The sequence below is a fragment of the Falco cherrug genome, chromosome 2 (assembly GCF_023634085.1).
Source record: "Falco cherrug isolate bFalChe1 chromosome 2, bFalChe1.pri, whole genome shotgun sequence".
NCBI classification, from domain to species: domain Eukaryota; kingdom Metazoa; phylum Chordata; class Aves; order Falconiformes; family Falconidae; genus Falco; species Falco cherrug.
In genome coordinates this window covers 66,338,420-66,366,389 of record NC_073698.1, presented here as the reverse complement: position 1 = coordinate 66,366,389, position 27,970 = coordinate 66,338,420, and the positions used below count along the sequence as shown (strand labels likewise).

Genomic DNA, 27,970 nt, shown 5'->3' with positions numbered 1-27,970 from the left:
CAGTATGTTCTTTTAAAAACTAAATTCACAGAAGATATTAAGGGATTTTATCTTTCCAATACATATGAAAAGTGGATATTTTCAGGCAGTATGTATAAAAGAAACTCTACTGTCTTTGCAAAGCGTAAATTCATAGTGTTTACCACAGATATATGGCAAAAGAAAAAAAATCTTTTTCAAGTTAATTTTAAATTTTGCATTGTGTATATAAACATAGTTTTCATAAGTACATGATTTCTGTTGTTTCTAAGCATCTCAGAAATTCTGTTTTTATATATGTATTTACAAAACTTTTGCACTAAAAAAGGCAGTATTTTTAGGTTCATTTTATGCATGTGATTTGTTGAGATTGATGGAAGTGTGTGGCAAAGCAGCAAATGAATTTTGATTTTTTTGTTCTCTGCTCAGTGTCTAACCACAAGGCATTCCTTACTCTGACGGCTAAAAGAAAATATTTAGTAGTATAATAAAGAAAAAGACAGTAGTTGTACTGTTAAGACTCAATATATAGTCTATAGTGCTGTCAATAGTGCTTTTGCTAAAGCAGAAGGTAGGAAACTTTGTAAATGTCTTGATTTTAAATTCAATAGAATAGTAATCTGTTGGTTTTAGTGCTAATGAGAAACTGTATTTTAAATGAGCATACTACAAAGTCTGATTCTGAAGTAGTATTTCTGTATAGCTTATGGTGACAATAGTTCTTACCTGTACAGTGTTCTTAAGGTTCATATTTAGACTTTGATCCTGTAAATGGTTTTACAGGATATAACTTCAGGCAACCTTACAAAACAGAGTTGGCTGAAGCTGAGCTTGCTCTGGAACCAGAGGCAGCTTAATGTCAGTTATCAAGGGACCTGGCAACTAGTCTCTTTGTGAAGTATGTGTTGATAAGGCGCTGTGATGTTTTTCAGCTGCTTTTGGAACACAAAGTAGTATCTCCTATACAGATTATATTCCAATACATGGTCAAACCATTTTCTGTTTAATTGCTAGAGGAACATTAGTATCTTTATATAGTACATGGGATTTTGATGTGGTTTAATGTTTACACTAACTGTGTGCATTGTTTGAAAAGCATGCAACAATGAAATCAACAATGAGGAGACTTGGTGAAGATATTTTCAAAGGCATAGTAAGTAAGGGAAACCCACATAGTTCTTCTGAACAGTCTACAGAGAGTAAATCAAAATCGGCAGCTTTCTTTAAGAGTTCCTGTATGCCTTTGAGATTTCTGTCAACTTTAATTGTGCTTAAAACAGTGACACAAGGTAAGTTCTGATTTGTTTTTATGTTTTATTTATATATTTCTGTATGTGCCTGGACAAAAAACACTTTGGTGATACTGTAGAGTCTATTCTTCTTTATTAGTGAAAAGTGTTTTTACTTGAGTCTTACTACCTTGTGAAGCAAAATATACTGGAAACAAGTATGAATCTTGCTATTACTCATTTCATGTTGAAATTTGTGCATTCCTTTTAATGTGATGACTTCTGGTCAGACACATCACCATTTCTAAAGGGGACAATAGATTCTGATAATTCTGTCAAACTGTCACTACAGCAGTGACTGGATTGCAGAGATCTTTACTGCATAGAATGGCAGAGCTAGTTGCTTTTTTCTAAACTGAAATAAGTAGCAGGTTTTGCACAGTTCTAGAATTTCACTGTCCTGTTTAAGCTAGTAGGTTATTTACCTATCCCCTGAAAGGCTGATCAGCTGCAGTGTCAAGTGTTTCTTTTCTGATGTAGTTACAGCTTTTCTGCATTTATCTTTATGGATAAAGCTGATGTTCATGGGTGTTCTTGCTCACAGAAGTCTGTAGTCACAGAAGGAAAGCCACTTAAGTTGTGGATTAGAACTTAAATTGAATTGTGATACAATAGATGTCCTGAAATTGCTTTGTCCCTTGGTCTAAGTTTAGTGTACAGTTCATACTCCAGCCCTTACCTATGTGCTGCGCCTCTCCTCTCCTACCAAGTCTGGCTCTGCAAATGGCTATCCATAAAATATTGTAAACACTGAAAAATGCTACTCCATGAAATTGTCAGTTCATGATAAACTTGTCTGTTCAGATGTCACTGTTACTCATTTACAAAGGCACCATGTTCTCTTTATATAAAAATGTTTTAGACTTCAAAGCCACCTGTCTAGCATGAAAAGCGACCTTTTTATCCAAAATCTTCCAAAATCTCTATGTTGATGTAGTATAGTATCGTACTTTGTAAACTAGGCAAAAGTGAACAAGGTCATATCAGAAGATAACACAGTGACTTCTGCTTCAGATCATGACAGGTTATTCCACTTGTGCAATTTTCAAGGTGCTGTGGCATATCTTTTCAGTGGGGCCTTCTTTGAAAACAGATATGATCTGAAAAGAATAAAACATTTTATTTAAATGAATTACAAAAATAGACTGTTTCTTGTGAGCTTGTGTTCAGCACACTGAGAAGAGGCACAAACTCAGATTTTTAATGTTTTCCTTCCTTATCCTTTTGATATAGACTGATATACACTTTTCTGTCAGAAGCCGGAGAAGAAAAACCTTTGATCTGATTTATAGAGATATTTTAAAATAAAATTATAGATTAACTTGGTCATTTAAAGAGATTCTTACCCATTTTTAATTTGTGTATGATCTTTTTGAAAACTTCAACAGTAGTATGTGATCTGAATTATGCTTGAAGGTTCTTCATTCATAAATATGCAATTTGATGAGTGATCCAAAATAATGTCTTATTTTGACTTCTATTATTAGCTTTCTCTTTTGACTTAATTGTTTTAATTCAATAATGGCTTCAATGATTGCTGTGAAGCAGTTTTGATCACCTATGCAAAGAGAGTCCATCAGCATAAAAGCAGCAGTTGATAGGTCCCCTCTGAATCCTAAATGCAACGTAATTGCCACATATTACCAAGCTGAGCTTCTGACTATATAAAGAATTGATTTTGGAGGGAGTGTATTTATTTCTTTGGCAAAAAAATAAAATCCAAACAATTTAAATATCCTCTTAAACAATATAGTCCAGGCAGCCTTTCGTGCCTCTTAGGGGATTATTGTATCTGAAACAGCTACATCATTTTCAGCTTATGCTTCTGCCTTTTGTTAACCAAAAAGAGTCAGGGGGGTTATGCAGGGGGGTATCACAGGGCGACTCTTCACTTTCACTGTGAGTTTTTTTCTATTTCCACTTTGTTCGCAGGATCCTTCCACCTTTCACACTAGCAGATATGTATAATAGTAGTGTAAAGTAGAATTCCCTACTTAAAACCTATATTATTTTGTATTGGCAAAGAAATAGAGGATGTTGGGTCTTTCGTGCAAAGGTTTCAAAGCAGACACTATGAGTTAAGAATCAGATTGTGTCTGGACAGGGTAAGGGAAAGCTGTGGAAAATCTATCTCAAAGAATAGAGTAACTGTTCTCTCAGCTGATTTGTTAACTGCTGCCTTCAGTTAAAGAGCCTTTTCACTCTTCAAGGGTAATGGGGAACAAGAGGTGTTGCAGGTCCTTTTTATGGAAGTCAGGCAGAACACGCTAATTATATACCATTAAGAGCAGGTGTAAGAGGTCATTACTGCCTACCTGCAGCAACTTAGGAGTACTGTGGTGCTGCGTAACTGGAGTAATAAGTTTTGGAAGGATAGTATAGCAATGTATTTATAACCCTTTTCCAACTGTTTGTGATACTACCTACTTATTTTTCCCTCTTCAAAGACATATTAAAAGCACAGATAATTTTGATAGCAAATAATTGTTCAGTGGAGTTATGACTGAGCAATTTAACCTAACTTCAGAGGTGGTCCTGCTTTAGGCAGGATGGTTGGACTAGATTCCAACCTGAATTATTCCATGATTCTATTTTTGCTGTCTTTTGTTCTCAAAACAGTTTTTATTTTAAAATGTCTTTACTAGTAACACATCCCCTCTGCTAGTAACACAAAGAGATGGAGACAGGTTACAGAGATGTTAATTTTCAAAGTAATCCTGAAAAAACATGCCAGAATATCAGAATCAGATGCCTACTTTGGCATATGATTTTTTTCAGTCTGTTGCATGAAATACGTTAAGAATTTTGGGCCATTTCTTAGACAGCAGAGATCCACATCACAAAATTGCTGCAGTCTCTGGCACCCTGATTGACACTAAATGAGGATGCCAAAGATTTTAAATCTATAGATAATGAACAATGTTCTTGTTCATGAGAGTCATCCTTCTGGATTAGTTCGTTAAACAGGTTTACGTGTCTTTATGCTTAGCTGACCTTTGCAGTATTTATATTATGGGTATTTACAATATTTAAACTGTAAATTTTAAAATTTACATGATTTAAACATGGTGAAAGACCACCCTGACATCATTAATGAACAAACACAGTATTTCAACTGTTGGAAGAAACTATTTCAGTCAAGATATTTTGATGAAATTACTCAAAAATTGAGACTCGCATTTCTAGAAATGTTTGATAAAAACGGTGCAGGAAGAATTGGAATACAAAAAATAGTTATTGGAGAGACTTACCCTAAGCAGATGAACATTCTTGATTAGAATGAATCAGTTTGGCTTCTCATGGTTGCTTTTTACTGCTAGCTTCTATAACATGGAAAATATGATCTGTCATTAAGCATATGTCGAATACCACTGTGTATGAATTTTGATCACTCTGACCACATGACACTAATGATCTAGTGATAAAGTAGTACATTTGGTTTGAACTTATATCCCACTTCCTGCAAAACTTCCAGTAGATGTCACCATAGTTAAACTTTTGCTGTGGGATAGATTGTTTCCTTGTACTTAATTTTCTGCACTCTAGTTATCAATTCTATTGCAAGATACTGAGAAAGATTTGACATCAGTAAATTAAGAAAACTAGATTGGTTCACTTCATCTACGTTTTTCATATAATTTAGTGCCACAACGTATAAGTATGTAAACTGTATGCATGAAACTTAAACTACAGCTTTTTATAGAAAGGAATGGAAGTAGTTGCTTTCATGAAAGTAATTGCTCTTATTCAGGCAAATCAGGCCTTGACTCCTTTAACAGAGGTTTCCCAGATGTTGAAACCAACATTTGTCTCAAACTATGCAAACTTGTAATTTTTTTCCTCTTAAGCAAAATAGTAGAAGGACTTTATATTTGTAAGTATATTTTTCTTCAACATATGAATCTCTTTCTCCACTCACAACAAGTTAAGGGGTAAAAGCAGGCAGAGGATATCTTTAAATAAAAATAAAATTTAATATTTTCAGCCGTTTAGCTTTTTAAGTATATATCTGCAACAGTAAGTCTCAGGATAATTGTTCATATATTGCTTAGTGGAACTACAATTACAGAAGTTCTATTGCCTGTGCTCTAATATCTTTCAGTGGATTACCTGGCTCAGGCGTTTGATTCCCTTTGCATAGACTTGAAGACAGATGAAGGAAAGGCCTTATTTTTGGAATACCAATGTGTGCCTGTCATATTAAGTCACTTAAAAGTATCCAGTAGAGGTCTTCTTTCCAGTGCTCTTGATGGATTACTTCAGATGACCATGGAATCTGGTAAATTTGGGTAATTATAAAAAAATAGATAAAATTGTGATGGAAACAGGTGAGATAAGCATAAATACAGCATAAAAGTAGCGTGATTCTTCTGTGTAAATAATCTAATTTAGTATTAGCATTTGTTTGTATCATGTAAATTCATCGGAGACATAAAATGTATTTCTGAATTGTCTGTCTCTTTCAGAGTTGTACTGAATTATATATTAATGTGAATTTTTTTGTTACTATTTTTGGTTTGACTTTTCAATTTATTCCACTGTATTCCCTTGCTGATGTTTTTCTTTGAAGTCAGGCTGTGCCAGAGTAGCCATATCATGAAAACCTGCCAGGAGGTGGAGATAAAAAGTAGGCTTTATTTAAATTATTTTTGTAGTTTGAATCAATGGCTCATCCCCAGTAATTTCCCAGCTTCTAATAATTGCAAATGGCATTTCTAGAAGAGATGGTTATGTTTTGCTGAATTTTACTGTGCTGTGGCATTATAAAAGGGTTAATAATCTCATTTGTCACAGGCTTTTCCAAGTGATAGAGGCTAAGAGTCAGTAACTAACTGGAATGAACATGAAGGTAGAGAGGCATTTCAGTACCATGTGGAATAAACCTTGTGACTTTTTTTTTAAAGATAAAAATCACTCACTGCCTTTTAGAACAGAAGAGGGGAAGGGTCTGCTGCTATTTTTGACGTATGTGTTGCTATTTTGTAAGTATTCTATTACCATGCATTATAGTGATAAAAATAGAAAGCGTATTTGATGTGGGGTGGAATAGCATTGAGTTAAAAGCCATTTTGTAGCAACGTAAGTGGCAGAAATATTTCAAGCATTTTTCTTCCTTGCAGACTCTTTGTCTGACCATGTAGTTAGTGTAGTCTTACGCTAAAGTATTCTCCCTAATAGTCATAAATATGGTTGTTAAAGTGTTTGGGAAGGCGATAGTTGTATGTGCAAAAGTAACATAGGCAAGGTGGATGGTGTCTGGTATTGCTTTGGATAATGCCAATAACGATACATCTTCTGCTACCTAGCAGTAGTCATTCCAATACACTAGATGCCTGCAGTTCAAAGAATTATGGAGATGTATTGTGAGAGACTCAGATTTTGCCTTGTTGCCTCTCAGAGAAGGTGTATATATGTGAAGTCAGGGAAGGAGGAATAATGTTTATTTGAATTGACGTTTGATTGAGAATTTATTTCTTGGCAACTGGGTAAAAAGCCTTCTGCAGAGCCTTTCTCTTTGGTGGAATAATTGCCAATACACAAGTTGTAGGCATGTTTCACCAATACATAGTTAGTGTTGTGCAAGAAATTGTTAACAATGAGAAGTAGTTTTGTCGATGGGAAGTTATATTTTCATTCCTTTGTAAGTTCCCTATTAAAAATTTTTTGGACAAACTGGAAAGTGGCAATGAATATTCAGAGGGTGGTCTATTAGATTAAAACAGGAATTTATGCTCCATTTTAAAGCTGTGTTGGTGTGCAGCCTTAAATATGAAGTCATAGGTAGCTGGCCATATATGGAATCACATTACCTGTAAAAACAGCATCTGAACAACAGGAGGCAGTCTAGACGTTTTTTTCCTGAAAGATGCACAATCCTAGGCACACACCCCCACTCACACCCATCCCCACCCCCTGGGCTATTCCTTTCTATAACTTCATTTTTCAAGTTTTGATATTTCTTGTGAAGTACTTTTACAGATTCAGATTTTAGTTGCCCAGGCTGAAAGATGTGACTCAGATGTGAAATAACTGCAAGGTTACACTACTTCTCTGTGTAACTGCGTGTACTTTTTGTTATAAGAGGCAATGAATGCTTATGGTTCTGTACAGTCCAGGCCTGTCTGAGGTCCTCATGTAGGCTCTCCTTTAAAAAAATTATCTTCCTTATGTTCCAGAAATGAAACCTAGATTTCCCATCGTATATTAAGGAAAATTACTTAAGCTGCATATGATGCACATATATATGCATACGCATAAGTACCTACTAGTCTAAGATGGATATTTCTGTGGATAGAAATTACCACAAGAGAATCTGAAGTAATGCTTAAGCCTATTGACTGATTTGATTTTGGTATGCACGTTTTCAGATTTTGGAACAGTATCATTGCTTTTGGCTTCATAGTATATCTGGTACAATGGGCCCAGGATCCAAGTTTCTGTTGCAATTCATGCATGTTCATAAAAACATTGACAGTGCTGATAAGTCATTCAGTTACTGAAAACACAATGTCAAATGCAACAGTTGAGGCATTGGTATCATCTGTTTTCTGTCTATGTGCAAGACCTTAATGGCAAATTAAAATTAATAGTCTTACTGCTGTGCGTCTACTGGCACACAGCCCTTTTATGCACTCCCTCTATATTTCTGTTCGGGAGCTTCACATCAAGAATCTGGGAGAGGCCTGACAACACCATTTCAGTGGGAAATGGTAACATTCCTCACTACTTTTTTTCTCTGTCTGCCTATGACTTCGTCATTATATATTCATCAGTCCTGGCCAGCTCAGGGTACACTTTCATACATAATATCTTCTACTGTTCTGATTGTTGCCACCTTTTGTTAGATCTTTTCTTCACAAGGAAGAGAAGGATCACGAGGCAGAAGTGGAGGAGTAATTAATTCTAGAGTGATTTACTTGTCTGAGAAAGCTTGGAAGAGCGTGGCTTCAGGTCATTTCAAAACCTGAAAAAAATGCATGAAGTTCAGATTCTTCAGTTCCTCCTGGAAACTGTGGCCAGAAAGCCAAATAGTGTTAAACATTCTGTCCTCTTTTTTTTTTTTTTTTTTTTTTTTTGCCTGCTAGGCTAGGAATAACATATAACATTTGACAAGGAATTTTTTGGTAATAGAACTGCAGCATCATTTTTTGGCACTTTAGAGATGCCATGATTCTTTTCAAGGCGTTCTTTTCACTAGTCAGCATTTCATGTCTACTATTTGGGAAAGATTAAAGCAACAAGGATCACTTAAGGTAAGTTTAGTTACAAGAAAAAGGATAGTAAACCAGGAATTGTTTGGCAAGATCTACTTCTCTGTCATTCTTAAATGTGTGTTGACACTTACCATTTGCTTCTGTCAAGGTAAGGCTAACTTTAATAAAACAGGTTGTCTGTTTATAAAGAGAGACTCACACAGAGGTGTGAAGAATTAAAATCTGTATGGTGAGAGGCAGCTGATAGCCAAAATCTCTGTGTGTCGTGCCACCTTGTATACAGTATGCCCGCACATGTTTTCGGATGTTTGGGCACATCCATGCCCTTAAGACTGTGGCTCATGAAGGTAACTATTAGGGTTGGAGTTCAAGCCATAAAATGCACTTAATTTAAAGATCAGTACCCCTTCAGTTCAAAGGCTAATGAAACTCTGCACATTGAGAGTCTGGAGCGCCTCTGTGTTTCATGTTAGCTTATACATTCCAGCCTGAAGGAAGCACATGTCATTTCTTTGCACTGCACAACTGGGTTGTGTGAAGTACAAAGGAAGAAGCACAGCTTTACTACACCAAATGACCCCTACACAACTTCTAGTGGCAGACTTTCATTTAGGAAACCTCACTTGGAATCCCCAGGTCTAACGAGAGCCAGAAAATATGAGCATTCAGATAGTTTTTTGTGAATTTGTACTCTTGCATTATCTTTCCCATCCATGCCTTCATGACGAGGTACTGTTGAAGCAACATCTGAATGTTCACTTAGATGACAGAAGAGTGGAAAATGTAACCTCAGTAATCAGGGACTGGGCATTTTGTTCCTACTCCAAAGACAAAAGGAGAGTATCATCTTATTTTGACCCACTTTGTGTCAAGAGGTCTGTCCATTTGCATTCTTAGTGGTAAAACCATTTGTCATCATTTCCTCATTAGAGCCACAAGATGGACTATCAGCCTTCAAGGTGCTCTTTTTGGTTCACCTCTCAGTATTACTTTACATTACAAAAGCTTGGCACGTTTTCGGTCACCACTAGGATCAGGGTTTACTCTTTAATCTTCTTGACTTCAGGTTAGTGAGGGCTTACCATATTCCACAAGAATGAAACCAGTCTGTTAGATATCATAAACCAGCTGCAAGCTTATTTAAAATTAAAAATACACATGAGGTCCACAGCTTCATGAAAAATTTGTCTGAATTGACAGGTATTCTGTACAAGACAGGATAACACCATTGTACCTGTCCAGCTAGACCATAGAAACACAGTGATCTTAACAGCACAGGAATTCTGTGAAGAAATGATTAAAACTTTGGTACCCTTGGGAAGCTTATTTGTGTATGTTTCCTGAAACTTAGTTTCATCATTATAGTATACAGTACAGTCACATTATTTCTTGGGAAGGATTCAAGTTGTATGTATTTATCAGATTGGGATCTCAAAGTGCATGCTTGTCACCAGATGTTATGTTTTAGGTGTCAGGACTTGAATAGTATTCCAGCTGCACTGGCATTTCTGAGACATCATTGAGTGTTTGTGCCATTGTATAATTCTGAAGTATGGTGCCAGCCAAAAATAATCTCACCATTCTGTCTCAGTGTGGTGGGTTGACCTTGTCTGGATGTCAGGTGCCCACCAAGCTGCTCTGTCACTCTTCTCTTCAGCAGGACAAGGGGGTGGAAAATAAGATGGAAAAAAACCTTGTGGGTCAAGATAAAGGCAATTTAATAAAGCAAAAGCAAAGGCCCCGCATGGAAACAAAGGAAAACAAAAGATTTATTCTCTGCTTCCCATCAGCAGACAATGTCCAGCCACTTCCAGGGAAGCCAGGGCTTCAGTATGTGTAGTGGTTGCTCTGGAAGACAAACATAAATAATTAATATCACACCCCCCCACCCCACCCCACACCCCCCCCAGCCAGCCTTCTCTTAGCTTTTATTGCTGAGCAGACATCGCATGGTATGGAATATCCCTTTGGTCAGTTTGGGTCAGCTGTCCTGGCTGTGTCCCCCCTCCAAGATCTTGCCCACCCCCAGCCTACTGGCAAGGGGCAATGTTTGAGACAGAGCCCCGATGCTGTGCCAGCACTGCTCAGCAGCAGCCAAAACACTGGTGTGTTATCAGCACCTTTCATGCTACCCATACACAGTACAGCACTGTAAGGGCTGCTCTGGGGAAAATTCATTTCAGCCAGAACCAGTACACCTAGTCATTAACGTTTTTGAAACTGTAACAATATGTCACGGATACAGAATACAGATAGATATTTATATGTGCCAATTTTGTTTGCCTCACCTCTTCTAAAAAAACGTTAAAGCCTAAGGAGGAGGGTAAAATGTTACACTGAGTAGTGTTATTTTAATATACAAAAAAATTTTATAGCTGGAACAAAGACAGATTTTTAAATGTCGGGTGAAAAAAGTTGAGGTTAGTTTCACCCAGCTTCTCAGGACGTATGAGTGAGAGGAGCTGTTGGAGGTGGTATGCAGTAATTTCAGAGAGTTTGCTTTGTATCAAGGGAACTTCAGTTTCAGCTTACCTTCATGCTGTACTAGAATTTTGGGGCTTTTTTGACATCTTCCAGTACTGCTGTGGATTCTGTTCACTACTTATACTGTTACTACATTTGAGGAAGGAAACTTTGCAGCTGAGTCCTTGCCTTACCATTTGCTTTCTGTTAGCAAATAGTTGTTTTATTTAACCTACATGAGAAATTTAATAAGTAGCTGAAATTAAGTTGCAGGTAATTGTTAGGATGAACAATATTTCATTTCATGTAATTTGCATGCTGCAGTGATTCTTTTCCTTTGGATGAGCTCAGTGGCCTAAGTTGAATTCTAGTTGGTTTAGTCTACTGTCTTCAGTGGAAATAATAGATTGCTTCTACGTTCCACAGTTGGGAGAGTTAACAACTTGTTAGGAACCTGACAGTAGAAAAATCAGCTCAACTTTATCCCTTTACACTTTATCCCTTTTCTTTTACTACATTCTGCTGATATTTTTGTCTAAAAATGTCCATAATAGTGCATAAATTGGTACATTTCAACCTGTTCAGTCTTCTGTCTTAAATGTACTTTCCAATAGCTGATAGATGGGAACACAGCAACAAAGCAGCAGCTTAGCTATATCTTCACTGTCGCTATCTCATCAATATTTTGTTGCATGCTCAGATGGGATGAGTGCCAGTTCAGGTTTATCCTTTTCAATCTCTTACTTGGCTCTCCATACCCATTACCAGCATTTGAATCCATGTTCATTTTCTGGAGGATGCCCATCTTTCCTTCGCTGCGAAGATTGACTGATAAAAGCACAATCAAGGGAGCTCCTGCAGTCTTTTTCTAATGGTGGCAGTATTTTGCTCAAAACTGAGGCTTCAGATGAGTGCCATAAAATACAACTTGGTCCTTCTTTTGGTCTTTGAAACTGAGTGGTCTATGAAGACATCTTTCTTGCTTCCCATTGAGTCAAAGGGAAGAGAGATATTCCCGCTCCTTTGACAGGGAAGAAAGATTTTGGTACCAAGGCTTTTGAAGGTTTGCTTACCTTCATTAAGGAAAGCAGGCTACCAAGCCATATTTGGTTTAAGCTATGAACCTGTCCGAAGACAGAACAAAACCCTCTCTGATAGTATTGTCACAGAAAATAGATATACTTTCACAGATGCGGTGCTCTGACTGCCTTTGAAATTTTGGGAGCAAGAAGTATTAACTGCTAAGTAATGATATGTTTCAGTTTTGTCAAATGGTTTATAATGTATCTATTGTTCAACAATGCTCTTATTTCTCATTTAAATTACTATTAAAATTAATGTTTAATAATTAAATTAATAGTTACTTCTAATCAGCCAGATTGTTATAGTATAACACCAGTGGCTTCTAGGGCATCTTCATGCCTCAGGTTCTCTCCCTAAGGATACAGATTCTTTTCTCAGCAGACCTTGTTTCTAGGATACTAGTTGTAACACATTGTTCAAGAGAATTCCTAGATGCCAGACACGAAATATTTTCTGGAAACAATCTAGTAATAAGTAGCATGACCTCAGCAAGAAAATTTGTTCTGTGGGTGTTGAAGAACATCACATCATTAGTATTAAATCACTCTGTAGTTGAATAGTTGTCATATACAATCTTGTTGAATACTGTGGTTCCTGTCTTCTCACTTCTCATGCAGCTTACTGTGGGTTTTTTTACCTGTGAATCAGTTAAGAGTTCCAAAGGATGTAGTGAGTTTATAGTCACCTATCAAAAATACCATTGTTGAACTGTAGTCTGGTTCATGCTTGATTTGAGGTCTGCTATTAGCCAGCAGCTGCCTGCCTCAGTTTGCCCTTTGCAGTTTTACACAAGGACAGCGTATGCCTTAAATGCCTCCTGCAGTAATAGCTGACTTCTATAATGTAGGTGAGTAGGTTCCCCTTTCCCAACCTTACATTCATTTAAGGAAATCAAAACTTAATTGCTTGTTAGACATTACAAAGCGCTGACCATTGCTTTAAATAAGCCTATGTTTACTTTGTCTTCAAGCTTACTTCTGTTTTACAGAGAGTATTTTGCATTAGTGTCTGCTTATTCACAAACTGAGATGAATGTGTATTGAAAAAATTCTCTAAATTAATCTCTTGTGCTTACTGTAAGTTAATTAATGTCACTTAAGATTTTTAGTAACTGCAGAAGTGAGCTGTATTTACACATTCACTGAACCTTACTTACAAATTCTTTTTTGTAAGAAAATATTATGGTCATGGATAACCAAGTCTGTGTCCAGATTTACTCATCTCATAAGGAAATTAATCAAGCCAGTGGACATAAAAATACTGTCTCTATGGTAAGAAGTTGTGATTATTTACTTGTAAACTGAATGTTTCTATATGGTCTGCCTATATGGACACTCCCCATCTTCCTTTGTGTTGGAGTGCTTCCATAACTAATGCTAAGTACTCCACAATTCACACTGTTCAACAGGTACTTCTAAAAAGTCGATGATCAGAATCTGTCAAGGAAACCCAAACCCAGTCCTTTATTATTTTTTTTCCGTGAGTCTTAGCATTTTGAGACTTTAAACACTACAAGCAGTGAAGATACGGAGTAAAAAAAATGCCTGTATGCTTAAACAGATTAAAACTTAACTGTATTTTTCCCACATATTATCTTTACTGGTAACTGCAAGATTGAAACTTTTCAAATGAGCTTATTCTACAGTACCGAAAGGGTAAAAATGTCAAATCTGTGAATACCATACTAAGGTAGGATTCCCCTTCACCTGTGTGAAAGGCAGATGTGAAGTTATCCCGAGGAGCTGTGTTTGAAGCTCTAGAGAAAGGAATGATTTACAGCTTATGTGGGATGAACATTGAAATACAAACCATTTAAAAGGAAATCCTTCCTCTATTATCCTGTCTTACCTTTGTAATTTTTTTTATTCATTCTTCTGAAAACAGTGAATAATTATGTTGGATTAATAGATGTTTTAGTTTAATAATCTAACCACAGATAAATATCTCTTTAACTCTGTTAAATGCAGCCTATGATGATGTTAGAGCCACCCTGTATACTTGCTGAAAGCAAGTACACCAAAGGCTTGCACACATTTTTGTTAATTAATTGCAAGCTTAGTTTGCATACTTAGATTTTGATGAAATACATGTAGTGTGAAGTAATAGTAGCCTTCTCTCTAATAAGGGAAAATGTTCTTGTCATTATTTTCGTCTTGTTCTAGTAACAGTTGTGTAATGTTTAGCCATTGTGAATTTTTGACCGCTGTCTCATCCGCTCCAAAGTAAGAAACAGAAGAATAATGTAAATTTAGGCAGAGCCAAGTAGTCACTTAATAGGCAAAGCTTCGGTGTTCATTCAGGGTAATACCGTACTTCGTAAGCAGCATACCATTCTGAAGGTAGATGTGAATGCTAAATTTTTGATTTTTTAAAAATTTTATTTATTATTTAAAACATTTTTAAATTTTTAAAAGCATTTGATATACAAAGGAGTTGTTTATATCAGTACTTGGATATACACATCCCTTTTCAAATAGATTTATTTTATGAAATCTGTATAAGAGTGAAGTTTATTCAACTAGGATCCTGTTTGCTCTTATTTACTAAACTTGCACTTGCTTATAAACAGTTTACATTTTTATAGGTTTCCATAAATGGTTTCATTCAAAGAAATTAAAGTGTGATTTAATTAAAAAAATAATTTTTCAATACCCACCTTTTAATTTTTGTATTTGGCTAGCAGAACTTATTAACCAACTTTTCTCTGTAACTTTTAAGATGAACGTTGTGGGAAATGGTGTCAAAGGCTTTATTAAAGTATGTAGACAACATCCACAGCCTTTCTCTCATCCACTAAGCGGGTCACCTTGTTACAAAAGGAGATCAGGTTACTCAACCAGAACCCATGATGGCTGGGCCTGACCCCCAGCTGTCCTGTACGTGCCATGTGATGGCACTCAGGATGATCTGCTCCACAACCTTCCCCAGCACCAAGATCAGGCTGACAGGTCTGTAGATCCCCAGATCCTCCTTCCTGCCCTTCTTGCAGATGGGCATCACACTGGCTAACCCGCAGTCAGCTGGGACCTCCCCCGTTAGCCAGGGCTGCTGATAAATGATTGACAGTGGCTTGGTGAGCACTCCCACCAGCTCCCTCAGCACCTCTGGGTGGATCCCTTCTGGCCCCACAGACTTAAGTGTGTCTGAGTGGTGTAGCAGGTCCCTGACCATTTTCCCTTGGATCATGGGGGCTTCATTCTGCTCCCCATCCCTGTCTTCCAGCTCGGGGGGCTGTGTACCTGGAGAACAACTGGTCTTACTGTTAAACACTGAGGCAAGGAAGGCATTAGGTGCCTCAGCCTTTTCCTCATCCTTTGTCACTGTTTCCCCCTGCATCCAGTAAAGGATGGAGATTTTCCTTAGCTGTCCTTTTGTGGCTTTTTTATAGAAACATTTTTATTGTCTTTTATGGCAGTAGCCAGATTAGTTGGGCTTTGGCCCTTCTAATTTTCTCCCTACATAATCTCAAGGCACCCTTGTTGTCCTGAGTGGCCTGCCCCTTCTTCCAAAGATCATAAGCTCTCTTCTCTTTTCCTGAGTTCCAGCCAAAGCTCTCTGTTCAGCCAGGCCAATTGGCACACTGGGATGGCCTGCTCCTGTGACTTTAAGATTTCTTTCTTGAAGAATCTCCAGCCTTCCTGGACCCCTTGGCCCTTCAGGACTGCATCCCAAGGGACTTTGTCAGGCAGTCTCCTAAACTATTCAGGCAGGCCAAAGTTGGCCCTCTGGAAGTCCAAGGTATCGTTTCTGCTGACCTCCCTCCTTACTTCTCCAAGAATCAAAAAGTCTTATCATTTTCAATTGCTATAATCCAGACGGCCTCCAATCACCACATCACCCACAAGTCCTTCTCTGTTCACAAACAACAATTCCAGTGGGGCACCTTCCCTAGCAGACTCCCTCACTGGCTGGATCAGAAGTTATCTTCCACACACTCCAGGAACCTCCTGGTCTGTTTCTTCTCTGTTGCGTTGCGTTTCCAGCAGACATCTGGTAAGTTCAAGTTCCCTACAAGAACAAGGGCTAGCAATTGTGAGACTTCTCCCAGCTATTACAGAATATTTCATCTGCCTCTTCATCCTGCTTGGGTGGTCTGTAACAGACTCCTGCCATGATATGTGCCTTGCTGGTCTTCCCCCTGATTCATACCCATGAACACTCAACCCTCTCGTCACCACCATCAAGCTCTAGATAGTCAAAACACTCCCTAATATACAGGGCTAACCCACCACATCTCCTTCCTTGCCCAGCCCTTCTGAAGAGTTTATATCCATCCATTGAAGCACTCTAGTTGTGTGAGTCATCCCAGCGTATTTCCATGATGGCAACTATGTCATGGGTTTCCAGCTCCTCCTGTTTGTTGCCCACACTGCGTGCATTGATTGTGCCACCTTTATGTGGGGAGAAGCCCTAATTCCTATGTGACCATTCTCAGGCACTTCCGTGGTTTCTTACACATCAGTAGCCCTTGTATCTTTGCTGTTGCATGGTTCTCTGTCCCCTACCTCCACTGAAACAGCAGATTGAAGGACCTCGCTAGCACACTATTCCTCAAACATTGGCATGCCAGCCCCCAGCTTGATATCTAGTGAGCCTGGTTAGTGAGATGACATTGCTACCACTTTTTTGTTCTATTTTTACTTAAAAGTCTGGGAAAACTTCTTTCTTAATGAGGTCTGCCTTAACTTGAGTTTTCATACTATGCTTTTTATTATAAAGATTGTTTCTGACCTCTAAAAGACCTTCTTTTTTGTTTTCCTTCTAGGCTTCTTTTCATTCCAGGCACCTCTTCTGACAGAAGTATTACTGCTAATTTTTAACTGGTTTTATTACAATTTTTTTGTGGGTATAACCTCCAGTTACCATTTGAGAATGACATTGATCTCCCATACATCCAGTCTCATGTCTGCCTGAATGTCATGCACATTCTAGGAAAATGAAGAGCAATTCAGAGTATACTGAATTCAACATATATTGGGTGACCAGCTGAAATTGCCACTTGAGCTCTCTTAACTCAGGGTCACCCACATAGGCATCTACACTTGAGGTGCCTCATGTTCGAGATTCCAGTCAGCATCTCTCCACTGTGCTTTAACCACATTAACAAACAACTGTGCATTTAACAGTCCTTGCTGTTGATTACAGGAGAAAAAGTTAAATCCAGCAAATTAATCAGTTAAATTCAAATCTTATAGGTGACTGTATTATAGACAATTGGATATTAGCAACATGTAAGTGCTATTACTGTTTCCTTTTAAGTGTGTCTGCTGTGCTGCATATTTACCTTTTGTGTTAACTTTTCCATGCTAGTAGACAGTGCTGCATCACTCGCTCGCATTGCTCTCATGTGTTCTCCATTCATTCCTCCAGCAGATCCTCATGCAATTAGAAATGAGGCAAAACTATAATCGTTAATTTATTAAAACATGAACTTAAAGTTAGCATTCCTGACAGTCTTCATTTACTGAGGTGGCATAGCTTAAGGTATAGAACAGAATTTTCCAGATAACTATAGCTGGTGAGATTTTATGCTGTGCATGACTGATTACTTTGAGGGTAAATTTCAGATGAATTCTGTCAGCAGTGATAAATTGCTCATTGTTCATTGAAGTCTACCAATCAAGTTAAGCTAATGCAACTACAACATGCTGTGGTTTTTTAAGGATAACAGTGGAGGCTTTTGCAGATTAACTTAAATTGTGCCAAAGTCCTGTCAAGATGAATTACAATTCAGTTTTTCTGAAATAGTTAATAAAACCAAAATCTGTGCGGATCTAAACTACCAAAATATTTTAAAATGTGAAGCTTATATTCTGTTCATCAGCTAGACATGCATTTAAATTGTATGCTTGTTTTGTACATTTTCTGATTACCTAAAATATATTCTGCAAAAACTTGTCTGAAGTGAATGGATAAGCAGTGTACTGAAAGTTCATTTAAATATGTGCCTTTATCAGTATACTTTCACATAATTCAACTTTGTGAACTTTTAGAAATTATTTCCACTTTGGCTTTCCTGTATTATAGTAAAAATCCTTTTGTCTTAAAAGTAATGCATATTTTTTATGTTAGTTTGTAAACTTGACCATCAAAACATTCTTACAGCGTATATATGTGTGTGTGTATTTTTTAGGAACTGTGTGTGTATTTTTAAGGAACCTCTAAGAGCAAGGCAGCAAAGAAATGTCCAGGTCACCTGAATATGGTATTTGTTTACCCTTGCAGAAAAAGAATGTAAAGCATTTTATGGCTATTCAGGGATATTTATAGGAATAATTTATTGGACCACCCTCTTCATCCCAGCAGTCTTGTTACCATCTCTCGTGCATCAGAGTTCAGCTGAGTGAGACATCATGTTAAATGAGAGGTTTCTAAAGCTACTTGTTTTAACAGGCAATAGAAAGAAGAAAAACCTTTCTTCTCAGTTTACTTCTTGAATGTCAGTGTTGTCACACATTAATTTACACTTTTCTTACCTTTCTGATAAACATCTTTGGTAAGTAAGAGATACTGTTTCAAGTTGTTGTTAAAACAGACTTCATTAGTGCTGCAGTGCAGATTGATAGGACTATTTCTGTTTCTTGGGAACAGGCAGTCATCTGTAGGAGTTCTAGCTAGTTGTAGCAGAATTTCTATAAAGTTGTAGTTCTATAGAATTTCTATAAAGTTGTTATAATTTGTAGTCCTAGATTTTTTACTTTAGAGAAAGTTATCTCGATATCTTTGTAGAAATTTTTACTTCAAACACTTTTAGGTGAGAGAAAGATTTTGATACTTTGTATTCTTAAAATGGTAGGACTCCGTTCATTGGGCTTTGCTTACTTGCTGTTTCTGTTGGTAGTTGTGTTGCTTCTTCTCATGGATTTTAGCAAGTTAGACTCACTAGGGCATGTTACCATCATACTAGAAGTGAATTCTGGGTTAATTATTTTTCCAGGTTTAAGACACTGCTGTATGTATTTAATAACTTCAAAGTTCTGTCATAGCAGTGGCTCAATAAAGAGTGCTGAATCTTAAGTTTATGTCAGTCATGTATCACTAAATTTAGCACATACTGAAATCTAAGGATTTTCTGCTTGCTCTAATTGACAGCCCTGAGGTTTTGATATCACAGTTTCTGAAAAATTATACCTTCTGCAGCAAAAGTAGAGAAATATTAAAAGTGGTATGCCCTGAGTAACTATAACATGCCAGGGGCAGAATGCAGTCATTACTGAGTTCTCTTGTTGGATTCCTGACAAATTTGTTCAGTTCTGTTACCTATTGAGTTGTACATCAGCATAATCTCCCATTCCCAACTTAAATTTTCCTTAGAGAATTTTTGTGTGTGTGTGAAATCAGCATTCCACTGGTCCCTTGTGATATTTGATAAGGAGGCATTTTCAGGTCAATTCAAACATATCTGGCAAATGGTTTTTTTTATATGTATCTGTTATAAAATACTTATTTATGCAGACATGTAAAATGTAATTCTTCAGCATGAACCTTATTTTCATCTTAAGGAGGCTGTGCCCTTTTCTTTGTTCCTTTTAGGAATTCTCCTGTAACTTCCAATCTTCAGTTAATTTGCTTTTAATGTATTGTGGTATCTGCAGGTTTATAAAAATGCAGTCGTAGTTCTTTATTCTAATATCCAAGATGTTTTTCTTGTCTTAGAAGCTCTCAATGGTACTTAACACATCACTTCAGTCATGGGATTCTTAATTGAAGACCGTAAGCTAAAATAAAATGAGAAATTGTCTCTTCACTGGCAGAACATAGAAATATATATGTACTTGTATTTTTTCAGTATATTTTTTACTGATTGCTGCTTACATTTCTACTTTACTTTCATTCTGGTTTTATATTTATTACTATATATTTATTTTGAGACAGCAAGTTGTAACTAGAGATAGTACTAAAAGTGAGAGGACAGTATGCATAAACCCACAGGTGCATTGAACATGGTAGAAAAAAATGCAAGAAACACAGAAGTAAACAGAAAAACAAATTAATTTATAACCATTTATTGCCTTGATAATAAATATACATTGTTTTGTGTTGCTTTGGGTAAAGAATAGAGGGCACTTCACCTGTGCAAACGAGAAAACATCTGCCTGCCTTTTCCAAATTTCACAGTACATCAGTTGATGTCTTGCTTTTTATTGCTGCAAGGTTGACCCCTTGCTACTGAAGTCTATTATCCTGCATCTGTATAGTTTCCATCCACACATTCCTTTACATACTTCGTGGATTCTGCCTTTTGAATCCAGCATTTTAAGTCAGTTCTGCCAAAAGCACCTCCACAGAAAAGAGAGGAAAGATTACATGTAGCCATAGCTTCTCTGATCTGTTCTAAAGGCATTTGCTGTTTCTCAGTGTCTTCATCTGACAGTGTAAACCAGCAAAGGCCCACGAATCTCATTGATTTCACTGTATAGTGTAATGCATGATAAGATGTACTCACCATTAAGAGGGGTGGCACAGGATCATTTATTGATGTAGCCAAATGACATGTATTTTTTGGAAAAAAAAAGGCAGGTTTTGAAAGATTTTCTTAACAGTAAGGTCTGGGGACTGCTGGGTCCTTGTTGAATATTCAGTATAAATGCCAGGCTCTGAGATAAGACTCTAAGTTGTTTAGGCTGTCAGGCTGACTTTAATTGCCAAGTTGATTTTTTTTTTTTTTTAAGCCCTATTCCAAGCAGTTTTCTGTAGCATTTCTTCTGATTTTGTATCAGTAAGCCTCCTGAAAGAAATTAAAACCTTGAATTCACTCCAAGGCTACTTGTTATATTTAGTAAATTGTATGTCCTTGGACAAGGAAAGGGAAAATTTGACCAAAAGATACATCCAGTCCTCTTTGTACTGATAAAAGCATCTTGACATCCTATTTATAAATTACAGTATTTAGCTTATGTGCAAAGAATTTTAACATCTGTGTTTATTGGTTTATGCTGTAATTTGCATATTGCAGTTTCTTATTAAGTATAACATTTAATGTTTTTAATGTTATGTAAACATTAAAAAACTTCCCTCGCATCTGTATTCTTCTAATGCAAATGCCATGTGCTATATGTTTTCATTTTAACAAAAAAATCAGTCGTTACTTATTCTCTTGGTTTTGCTATAAATGAATCTATAATACCAGAACTAAGAATGAGATAACAAGGGAACAGATTGAACCTTATTCTGAAATTACAGATTTGGGGGAACAGGGTAGAGGGCAATGTTATACAATGTAACTTAAAAACTCATCCTCTGTTTTAAGGGAGTTTTGTTGGTATTTGACTGTTCTTATCCAGCTCTTACTTTTAACTCTCAATTATTATTTTGCCTGTCTTGAAGCAGAGTATGGTGGCAGTATTTGATAATGAAAGGCTGTCAGGTACCACATTAGCTTCTACATGTGCAATCCCCGTCCATGTGATTCGCAGCAGCTTAAAATATGTCCTTCTGAGTCTTTTTGCATGGCTTAATGTTCCTTTCACATGATCAAAAGGAAAGAACCATGATAAATGAGCATTGAATAAATATGTTCAAGATAATTTTTGAGTTTAAAATTCTGTTTCCTGTTTTTCTTTGTTCTCAAGGGGATAGGCCTTCTTTTAATACAAGGGTCAGTAATGTCAGAATTCTTAGGAACTTGCATTTTTTCAGTTCCTAGTTTTACCTGAGTTTTGCATCACACAGTCAGCATAAACTGAATTATTTCATTGTTCTACTAGTTGCACAACATGTGGCATTTAAAGGTCTCTAAAGGTATCGATAACTGTTCTACTTTTCCCTCCACTGAGCTCTGTGATACAGTGTTTTAATTATTTTCTTTTACAGGTTCCTTACAGCCTTTCCTGGAAGCCTGCAGTCATGAATCCTTCTTCCGTGCTTGCTCTGTATTGCTTCGAAGTTCTAAGCTAGATATTCAGATTTTGGAGAAGCTCTGTGTTATACTGCAAAACCTCTCCAAAATAAAGTAATCCTTTATAACCATTATTCTGTTAGTTATTATTAGATTAGCAAACTTGGGGACCTTTATCTTTCTCCTTCTTAAAAACCTCATTTCTGTTTTGCTTTTTATTCACTCCACCGTAGATAATGCTGGACTTTCTCTGTTAGCAGTTAAATTTAAACTGTATGTGTCACAGATTTGTAAGACAAGACTCTCAATTTGCATATAACTCTAGTTCAATTTACAGAGTACAAACTAAAAAAACCCCAGCAAGCAACCTACCCTAAAGAGGAAATGCTCCTTATGTATGCAGATGACAAGAACGTTTAGAAGAGAACCCTTCTTTTCTTTCCTCCTGACCTTCAGTTTTACTCCGGTACCTGGCAGTAATCTCCTTTGGAAATTTAGCTTAATCTGAAACTTGCATTCAAGTTGCTTCAGTTTGCATTTCCTTCAAAAACAAAATTTAAAGTCTTGAGCCATTTAAGCCCTTTTGGGAATGTTAATCTTTATACGTTCCCATTGCTTACTGGTTATTCATTTATTGTAACAAAGGTGTTCATCGTATCACTAGTAATGTGCTGCTGGACTCCACTGGTGCATTACTTAATGCGAGTGTTTCATTTATAAAAGCATATATGAGCTACTTTTTCCATTAGAGTTAAAGCTGGTGGCAAAACAGGTTTTCATTTGACTTTATTAGGAACAAACCTGAACTCTAGGGGAAAAAATATCTTTTCATGTACAATAATCGAATACAAATCATAACTTACATTGGGAATACACTAAAAGTAAAATTTTCTCAGAAATCCTAATTATTTAATCTTTTTATGTGTCTGGAATCTTATGTCACAAGAGTGAAACCCTGTTACAGCCTTTCCTTGAGCTTTCGTTATACTACATGTACATACCACTTAAGTGAAAAGGTAGGTTTTGGTGTTTTTTGCAAGTTTTTTCTCACCATTGATTAATAACCTTCTGCTTAGAGACATTGTATGCAGCATAGAAGGGATGATATGAAACTCCCAATATAATGTACATTTCATTAAAAAAATAATTTTCTGTGGAATCTTTAGTATTTAGATGAAACCTCTCAATTTTCAATTGATAATTATTTTATGCAATTTTTTTTACAGAAGCAATAAGAAGATGTTTGAATTGTTTGCTCTTCACCAAATGATCCAAGAACTGCATAGGGCTACAAATCCAGATCATGCTTTCCTCTGTATAAACCTCAATTCAATTCTGTTGAATTTGGGATTGTTGAGGAGTAACTCTCTTACCTCCAGTCTAAGCACAAGTCACTAGCATTATCTTTCTATCTGCCTGTTGCTCTGCGTAATTTATACCACCTGCATATGTTACTTGAAATTTGGAATTTTTTTTAATACTGTTTTATATAAATAAATTAAGCAGAACCTCAGTACTGTATAAGTTACTTTGTATCTTGTGGAATCTCACTGATACTTGCCTCTTTCATAAAAAGGAAACTGAAAAATTGCATAATATGATAAATCACTTTTCAGTGCTTTTTAAAGTGAACTAATGTTGCTGTTCTGAATGACTCATGCAATCTAAGGAATTGGATCCCTTGAGTAAGCAGATCAGAAATACCAGCCTTTCCTTACAGGTATGAATTTTAGTTACTTTTAACTCTTCAGAGAGTTTTACAAATTCATTTCTTTTTATGGTTGATAAGTAAAAGACAGGTATCTTTTGAGATAATTACACTTTTAATGATTAAAACCAGATTTTGCTTTAATATAACTAGACATGTTGAATGAGAAATTTTGTTTTGATTTCAGAATGTCATAGTGTTTGATCTTTTCCTGTATTTCTGTAGCATTTAGTATTTTGTCCTGCTTCGAATGAATTTCTAGTGTAACTTTGAGATGTAGTATCTCTACAAAAGTAAATAAAAGCTTTTCTTAAAATACCTGGTAATATTGATCCCTGATGTAAAAATTATTGTATTTTATTGTTTCTGCTATATTTTGTCTTAATTTGCAATACAGTCCTCATAGTATCCACATTTCTGAGTGCAATGAATATGTTTTTTGTCTGCCACCGTTCAGTGTTCACAAGTTCTTACTCATAGGAAATAAGATACTTTTTAAAAATTCAACTTAGTCTTCCATTTCTGATTTGTACTGTAATTACTGAAACTCTGTAATTGTAAAATTGAAACGGCAGTTAAAATTTAAAGATCTGTTGTATGTTAGCCTTTGAATAACACTGGCAATCAATATAAAACTTCAGAGGGGTTTACTTCTCATTTTCATACTTTTTTTTTTTTGTTTTCCTTTGGTTTTTTTACCAGAAGTCTTTGAACTGAGTCTTTGAAGTTTAATTCTAACTGCAAATATTTTTCTAGCAATTTGATGTACATTTCTGACACACTTTCCTATGAAAGGCCTCTACACCAGATTTGGCAGAGTATGAAGGGAGAGCAAGCAGTGCATGCTTTTTGGGCAGGAAACCAATTTTAGGTAATTTTTAAATAACACTATTCATAGCTAAAAGCTTTTGCTGACAATGTTTTGGAATAAGTATTTCTTCATCAGTAGTTTTGGTTTTCCGTCAGATTTACCAGCAGTGCAAAATCTTGCATATACCTTTGGCTGGAGACAAAATTCTCATATTTAGGAAGTGTGTTCCCAGTCCTTATGTGCTTCTCCATCTGTTTGGTCATTAAAAATACTAGAAAATTAATAACCAAAAAAAGCTATAGAAAGTTGTTAGGTTTCCTGTATCCACAGGAATGTTGATTGTGCTCTTGGCTTTCAAACTTCATCACTGTTAATCTGCTAATCTTCCTTGTGGTACCAATTTAACACAATGTGTTCATCTAATAATGGCAAAGGTAATGCAATAAAAGAGGTGCATAGAGTATGGTGTAGTTTTTACTATTGGTCCCTTGTGGTTTATATGCAGTAGCATTTACAGCCTGAAAAGATGAATCACTGTTAATTTCAAGTTTTTATCATCTAGAATGTTTCTGTTAAAATGAAAAAAAAAAAAATTTGAATCTGTTAAATATTAATGCAGTTAAATTGATGAACTAAGGATGAGACTAAAAATTTTGATTTTTAAGTGAATTTAACTAAATATTCTTTCTGTGAAGAAAAATACAAGTTCTTGATTTCACATTCATGTTACAGTAAGCACAAACAGAAATAAATTAATTCTACAAATAAATATGAAATGTCTTGTGAGGAATAGTTACTTCTATAAATTAAAAAAGCTATAATAAAGTTCCAAAATGTGTATGTCGATTTTCAACTCAGGTTAATAATTCTTGCACAGAAAATGGAAGTCACAAATACACTTTAGTAGAGTCATACAGAGGCTAGACTTGCAATGGTAGAAGTGATTTATTTTTTTTTTAAGCCAGTTGTTGACAGACAACTTACAGTAGTTCCTTAGGACATTGTCATAAAACTTTCAGTGAATATCTTTAAAGAATATAAACCATGCCATGGTTTTTCCCAGATTTATTACTAATCAATCCTGTTAATGCAGAAATATTTATGAAGCCTCCTAATATCTAGAAAGGTAGAACAGTGATGGATTTGGAATTGGTTTTATTTGCCATCAGGTTTTCAGTTTGCGTTGGATTGCATCTTTAAGTGTGCATGGTTTTATGAGACCTGCAGACTATAAATACAAGTGGAAAGACTGTCTTACAACAACATGATTTCAGGATCCAAGACTTCAACGGAAGTAAAATGCCTGTCTACCAAAAATGGAACTAAAATGACTGGAAATTAGAAACTGAAATAGAGATTTTAGATCTATTCTGTTTAAAGTTGTAATTGATTATCTAGAGTAACTAAGCTAATTAATAATGGTTTCTACATTAAAAGCATAGATAACCTGGCTTGCCTTTGTCATTAACAAGCAGAAGTAGGTACTAGGATAAATACTGTACCAAAACCAGTTATTTCTATATTTCTACTTCTAAATATTTGGTATATCAAGTGTTGTACACACCTGCCTGTTGTACTTGTCTTGAACATCAATCCTGTGGGCCAGCCTACCCCAGCTGTCCACACCGGTCCATGTTGTGGCCTTGCTCAAACACCCCCATCCTGTTACCATTCCCTGAGTAGTCTTGGCAGTCTCCGTGGAGAAGGGGAACGGAGCAAGTTGGTTGCATTCCCTGCTGTCTTGTGGGTTTGGTTTGGTTTTGGTTTTGGAAGGATGGATTTCTGTCAGGCTGGCCACGCTTTGGGCATCTCTTTATATAGTCTTGCCTTCTCAAATGGAATCTAGAATTTCCTGGAGGTTTTTTGGTTTTGTAGCATTTGGGTACTATAATATGAGTATGAATTTCTACTACTTTATCCTTCATTCGGAAGACTGTCTACAAGAGGCATTTGAATAAGTTAACTGTAACTCCAGCTATTTCCCACGGTTCCCAAATCCCTGAGGAAACATGGTTTATGTGATCACTGTTAATCAGCATTCCTGAAAAGGGATACACTATTTTGAGTATGCCAGCCACCTCTGGCCAGATTTGGCAGCAGGCAGGAGTATCAATTTTCAACCATTTTTTTGAGAGAATTTGAGGAGAAAAGAGAGGTCTTATGAATACTTGTGCTTAAAAGAAGGGCAGAGACTCACGCTTTTTGGGAGCAGCCAGCTGGTCAGTCAGAACATGTGTCTTCAGACTTCCTACAGTCTGCCATGTCTTGCTTGAAGGTAGGTCTTCAGAAGTGAGCAACTACCATCACTGGCATGAAACGAAGAAAGTTTCTGGTAGTTGCAACCTACCACTTTAAAGGAAGATAAAGAATTAAGCTGTATTTTTTTGTTGCTGTTTTTTTGGCACAGCTGTGAGAGTCCTCATTAGGAAAGTCAACAAGATGTTGTATCTGCTCATGTTAGTATAGTTTTCATCCCAGAAAAGGCTACTAAATTTGAAGAGAAATAGTTTGGTGTTTTGTTTTTGTTTGTTTTTTTTTTTAACAAACCTATCTGTTGTGGAATTGTAATCACTCTTGCTGTTTATCAAAGGCTTCTTGTCAATAAATGAGCAAGACAGTATTTCAGACCTGATCTACAAAGTCTAGATTTGGCAGATCTGTAAGAAAGGTTGTTCCCTGGATGGGGGACAGTTATATTTGCAGAAACTTGGCAGATCTAAATAAAGAGGGCTAACATTAGCCAGCCTGCACAGTTGTGCTCTGTTCCTTCATATTTGGGATTTTCACCAGCTGATAAAATGTCTGTCTCTTAAAGTGGGATTTCACAGTTATCCTCCAGTTTTCCTGAACATGACTGGCTTGCATCTTTTCTAATGTTATATAACTGAATTTAATATATTATGGGGGAAAATTTCTTGTAGCAGATAAATTAACTTGGAAGGTGAAAGTATGCTGAAGGCAACATATTTTTGAGGAACTTTTATTCACCATCAGCATCAATGTCTAAAATATGATTTAACTTACCAGACCAGATTTTAAAAGGAGCTGTAAGTAGAGCTCATAATTCAGACCTGTGACACTGGATCCTTTAATTATATACTGAGTTTTTCACCTAAAACTTATATGGCTTCAGGGATTTTCTATCATGGTCTGATAGAAAGCGTTTATCTTCAGGGTAACGTATTTAAATGTAGTGCAGAAAGTCTGAAAATTTGATCTATAAAACAATTCAGCAATCTTCCACTTTCCAAATGGTTAGAGGAACTGTGGTGGCAAAGCAGCGACCCCTTTTGCTCCTCTCAATGATATAGTGCTCCCATGTTTTTAAAACTCACACAAATTATTGCAAAAGTAGTAGTGCTGTGCAACGTTGTGATCCTACCCTTGACATCCCCCTGAGAAACGCTGTGATGAGCAAAGGCATCTTTATGTGTTATACTGACTCTTGTAGTGTGATGTGTCAAAACCATCACTATCCATTGCCAAAAATAGATGCATTTTGGGCTGACAGAAGCCTTTAATGCCATCTTCTGAGCATGGTTAGGAGCATTCCTGTTTGTTTTGTTTTTCATGTAATTTTGAAAG

General features: G+C 36.4%; 1 protein-coding gene across 4 annotated transcripts in view; it reads left to right on the top strand.

Moving 5' to 3' along the window:
- CCDC138 (coiled-coil domain containing 138) overlaps positions 1-25,835 on the top strand; it is a 42,100-nt gene extending 16,265 nt beyond the window's left edge. For 3 of the 4 annotated variants that reach the window (XM_055702513.1, XM_055702510.1, XM_055702511.1), the window contains exons 11-15: positions 1,076-1,268; positions 5,371-5,547; positions 6,173-6,250; positions 21,842-21,980; positions 23,093-25,835. In XM_055702513.1, the coding sequence (XP_055558488.1) occupies positions 1,076-1,268; positions 5,371-5,547; positions 6,173-6,250; positions 21,842-21,980; positions 23,093-23,264 (759 nt within the window). In that variant the 3' untranslated portion in view covers positions 23,265-25,835. The remainder of the gene's footprint in view (positions 1-1,075; positions 1,269-5,370; positions 5,548-6,172; positions 6,251-21,841; positions 21,981-23,092) is intronic. The other variant, XM_055702514.1, reaches the window with a different exon arrangement.
- The last annotated feature ends 2,135 nt before the right edge of the window (positions 25,836-27,970 follow it).